The sequence below is a fragment of the Humulus lupulus genome, chromosome 7 (assembly GCF_963169125.1).
Source record: "Humulus lupulus chromosome 7, drHumLupu1.1, whole genome shotgun sequence".
Lineage (NCBI taxonomy): Eukaryota > Viridiplantae > Streptophyta > Magnoliopsida > Rosales > Cannabaceae > Humulus > Humulus lupulus.
Genome location: NC_084799.1, coordinates 43,493,394 through 43,497,242, shown reverse-complemented (window position 1 = coordinate 43,497,242; position 3,849 = coordinate 43,493,394). Strand labels below are relative to the sequence as shown.

Sequence of the window (3,849 nt, the reverse complement as noted above, 5' to 3'; positions counted from 1 at the left end):
AGCCACTCGCAACCATAATGACTAAGAAGGTGCTGGATTTTTTGGTCAAAAACATCATTTTTCGCTATGGATTGCCAAGGAAAATTGTCTCAAATAACGACACACAGTTTGGTAGTGATTTATTCACGGACTTTTGCGAACGGCATGGGATTATCAAAGGCTTTTCTTCAGTCGCTCATCCCCAAGAAAATGGACAAGTCGAAGCAGTCAATAAAATGCTAAAGGATACCCTGAAGAAAAGACTGGAAGAAGCTAAGGGTGCATGGCCAGAACAATTTCCTGAAGTGCTTTGGTCGTACAGAACTTCCCACCGAACAGCAACAGGCCATACTCCATTCTCTTTGGCTTATGGGTATGAGGCTATGTTGCATGTTGAGTTAGACCCACCCTCGCATCGCAGGATAGCGTACGATCAAGGCTCTAACAGCCAACTATTGATGGAATCCCTAAACTTGATCGATGAGAAACGTGAACAAGCCCAAGTCCAAGTAACTGCGTACCAGCAAAAAGTCGCCCGATATTTCAACTCTAAAGTACGTGAAAGAAAGTTCAACGTCGGAGATTTAGTACTTCGAAGAGTTTTCCTAAATACCTGTGACCAGGCTCCTAGAGTACTCGGACCTAATTGGGAAGGACCATACCAGATTGAAGAAGTCCTCCATCCAGGCACCTACAAACTTGCTCGCTTAAATGGAGATCTCATTCCTCGCTATTGGAATGGAGAACACCTGCGCAAGTACTATCAATTAACAATTCTTATTAAACAGTTGGCTTGTATTAATTTTACTTTTTACAAGTTATGAAAAAGGGTTGGTCATTTTATGTGACTAATCGCTTATAAGTGTAAGATCTTATTGATCACTAGTACAGACACGATTTGTCCATTTATTCTGAGAAATATAAGGGACTGTGCGCAGCCAGTCATTCTTGCCAATTATTGTATTCATTACAAGTATTTGCTCATTACGTGTGTTGTTTTGTTGTATTATCGTTTTAATTATTCGCTCCAAGCAGTATTATTCGAACAGGTTTTGGTCAAGGCAAGTGACTAAGGACCTAAAGCTCCTCAATCACTTGGGGGGCATATAAGGCATCTAGTAAGCAAGGCATATCGAAAGGTATGTAAACACATAAGCAAAATAAGTGAAAGCATGCTAGGGTACTTAGAGTATTTTTCAAAATTTTGTATTTTGTTAAATCAAACCAAGGTATTATGCTAAGTTTGGTCATGCGAACAGATGTTATAATAAAAGGCAAATATTATAATATCAAAAGGAATCCCTTTACACCGCGAGCAATAACCGCTTGGATGTAATTGTTTGTTAAAAGGAAAAAGTAGCTGCCCGCGCAGCAATAAAAATTATAGTCTTTACATCACGACCCGTAGGTCGGGTATTTAAAAGGATAAAAGAAAAATATCAGACTACGAGACAGGAGGATCTTGAGGGGTGTCCTGGTCGATGACAGTTGTAGCTTCATTGTCCGCCCCTTCCATGCCAGTGGCCAAAGAGATTTCGGGCGAGGCAGGTATCCTTGCTCTCTCTTCTTCCGCCAGATGAGCAGCACAGTGGGCTATCTTAGCATGCCTTGTGCGCTCGGGAAGATAGCTGAAGTTGGCATCCTGGTTGTGTTTCCAGAAGTCATAGAAACACTTAACCGTGGCATTCCTGTACCTCTCCAAATTGCTGGCGTTGGCTTTTTCAAGCTCCTCGATCCGGCCTTCCAGCTTTGTAGTCTCCTGTCTGCTCGCAATCAGGTCCTCCTTGAGTTTTTTAGCCTCACGGTAGTTGATGCGGTTAGACTCCTTGAACTGGTCTTTTTGCTCGACGGCCTTGTCCAGAGCAGTCTGCTTCTCCCTTAACTCCTCAACTAGCTTGTTCTTCTCCTCGAGCAGTACTGCATTTGTCTTCTGAGCCACCTCAAGTTTTTCATCATATTTAGCTACGGCAACTTTGAGTTCTTCAGCATGCCGTTGCTCGGAAGTCTTGGATTGTTCGGTGATGGCTCCCGAGCGGAGATGGCCGACAGTCGCGGTTAGCATTGCCTACGATTAGCATGAAAGTTAAATTGACTATAATAAATAAAAGGATTTAGTCTCCACAGAAAAAGACAACTTACACTTGCGAGCTCATTTAGAGCGTGGGTTAAGATCTGGTTGACGTCCATCGTCTCAGTCCCAGCCATCGCTTCTCGACAACGTTCGTGCTTCAAAATTTTAGCCATCCTGTCCTTGGCTGATCTTAGGGCACGACTCAATATGTCACCCCCTGTGGAAGCAGGGGCAGCCTGTTGAGCCTAGTCGGCTGATGTTGTGGGGAAGGTGTTGACCCGACTGGAGCAGGCGGAGATTGCCGCTTGAGGGGAGAAGGAGGTGGTGCTGTGTTTGTTGAGGGTACGTCTGCTGGAGGGTCTGCAGTGCAGGATTTCTTGGTCGGAGGCGCTTTACTGCTTTCCCCTTGATGCCACCTGCTCGTTTTCTTCTTGCTCGCAGGAGCTTCAGGAACCTCGGGAGCACAGTACATGTCGAATACGTTTTCGGATTCCATGTCTGCAAGAAGCAAATGCACGAACAGTGAGATAGTACAAACGACTGAGTATGTTATGTCAGGAAAAGAAATAAAGAAAATCGAAAGTAAAATACCCGAGCTATAATTATTGGTCGCTACATTATATACTTTACTAGTGTTACACTCACTCTCTAGCATGAAGAAGTCTGAATCTAAATTGGGAGCGTACTTAAAATTGTCGTCCTCGTCAAACAGATGACAGGGAATTGGCAAACTATCTAAGAGCGAGAGATCAGTACTGTTCTCATCCAAAGATTCGTCAAGAGGCTCGAGGGGTTCAGTAGCTTTCTTTTTTCCCTTTCCCAGTGGGGCGGGGGGAGCAGAAGCTCGCAGGGTGCTGGAGGGTTCCCTGATTGTCACTCTAGTTGTCCTCCTCCTTTGAGGTTGTGACACGTCTGGGTGCTACTCGGGAATCTCCTCGCCAGTGGCACTTCCCGTTGTTGACTCCCTCACATCCTGGTGAGGAGCCAAAAGCCCGACCAGCCTAAGGTTTGCCTCTGTAACCAGATGCTTGACGCTCTTCTCCACGTCAGTAAGGCTGGCCAAGAGGGCTGATCGGACCTCCATGTCTATAGTAGGGTCTGGTCGCAACCATGGGCCAGAAAGGCGCTAAAAATCTAAGAGAAATGCAATAAAAATTTAAGAAAAATAAACGACCAGAGGTGCAAAGACTTTACCTCCTTGTGTGAAGTCCAAGTTTTTCACAACCATGTCAGTAGTCAGAGAGTACTCCAGATGGTACTTCCCCACGTTCGAGATAAAAGTAGTGTCAGTCAGGAAAGTGCAGCCTGTTTCTTGGTGACAGAAGTGGAAAAACCCCGTGTTTTCCTGGTTGGGGTTGGATTTTAGGTCGAACAGGTAGTTGACCTCATGTGGTGTGGGGGCAGGCCATTTCTTATGGCTATAGAGGATATAGAGTGCAGAAAGCATTCTATATCCGTTGGGGGTTATTTGAAAAGGAGCGACCCCGAAATAATTGGTCACTCCCTGGAAAAAAGGATGGAGAGGCAGGATCGCTCCTGCCTCGATGTGGTACCTCGACCAGGCGCTATACGTGCCTCCAGGAAGATTCGCCCTTTGGTCTCTGGTGGGTTGGACTAGGGTCACCCCAGGAAGTCTGTATTTTTTAATGTAATTGGAAATCATCCTAATCGTTACTCGGCTATGAGGAGCGACATACCATTCAACATCTGGTTGAATAATGTGTCGAGGTTGAGCGCGAGTTTGAATGCTAGGGTCGGGGATATTTCTTTCTCGACCACTGGTCGAGGGAATTTCAGTC

General features: G+C 45.4%; 1 protein-coding gene across 1 annotated transcript; it reads right to left on the bottom strand.

Moving 5' to 3' along the window:
* Positions 1-1,258: 1,258 nt before the first annotated feature.
* LOC133789560 (uncharacterized) lies at positions 1,259-2,543 on the bottom strand. Its single transcript, XM_062227372.1, has 2 exons — positions 2,119-2,543; positions 1,259-2,044 (listed from the first exon to the last, which is right to left on the bottom strand). Exons 1-2 carry the CDS (start codon positions 2,221-2,223, stop codon positions 1,424-1,426), a joined length of 726 nt encoding a protein of 241 aa, XP_062083356.1. The 5' UTR covers positions 2,224-2,543; the 3' UTR covers positions 1,259-1,423.
* Between the last annotated feature and the right edge of the window lie 1,306 nt (positions 2,544-3,849).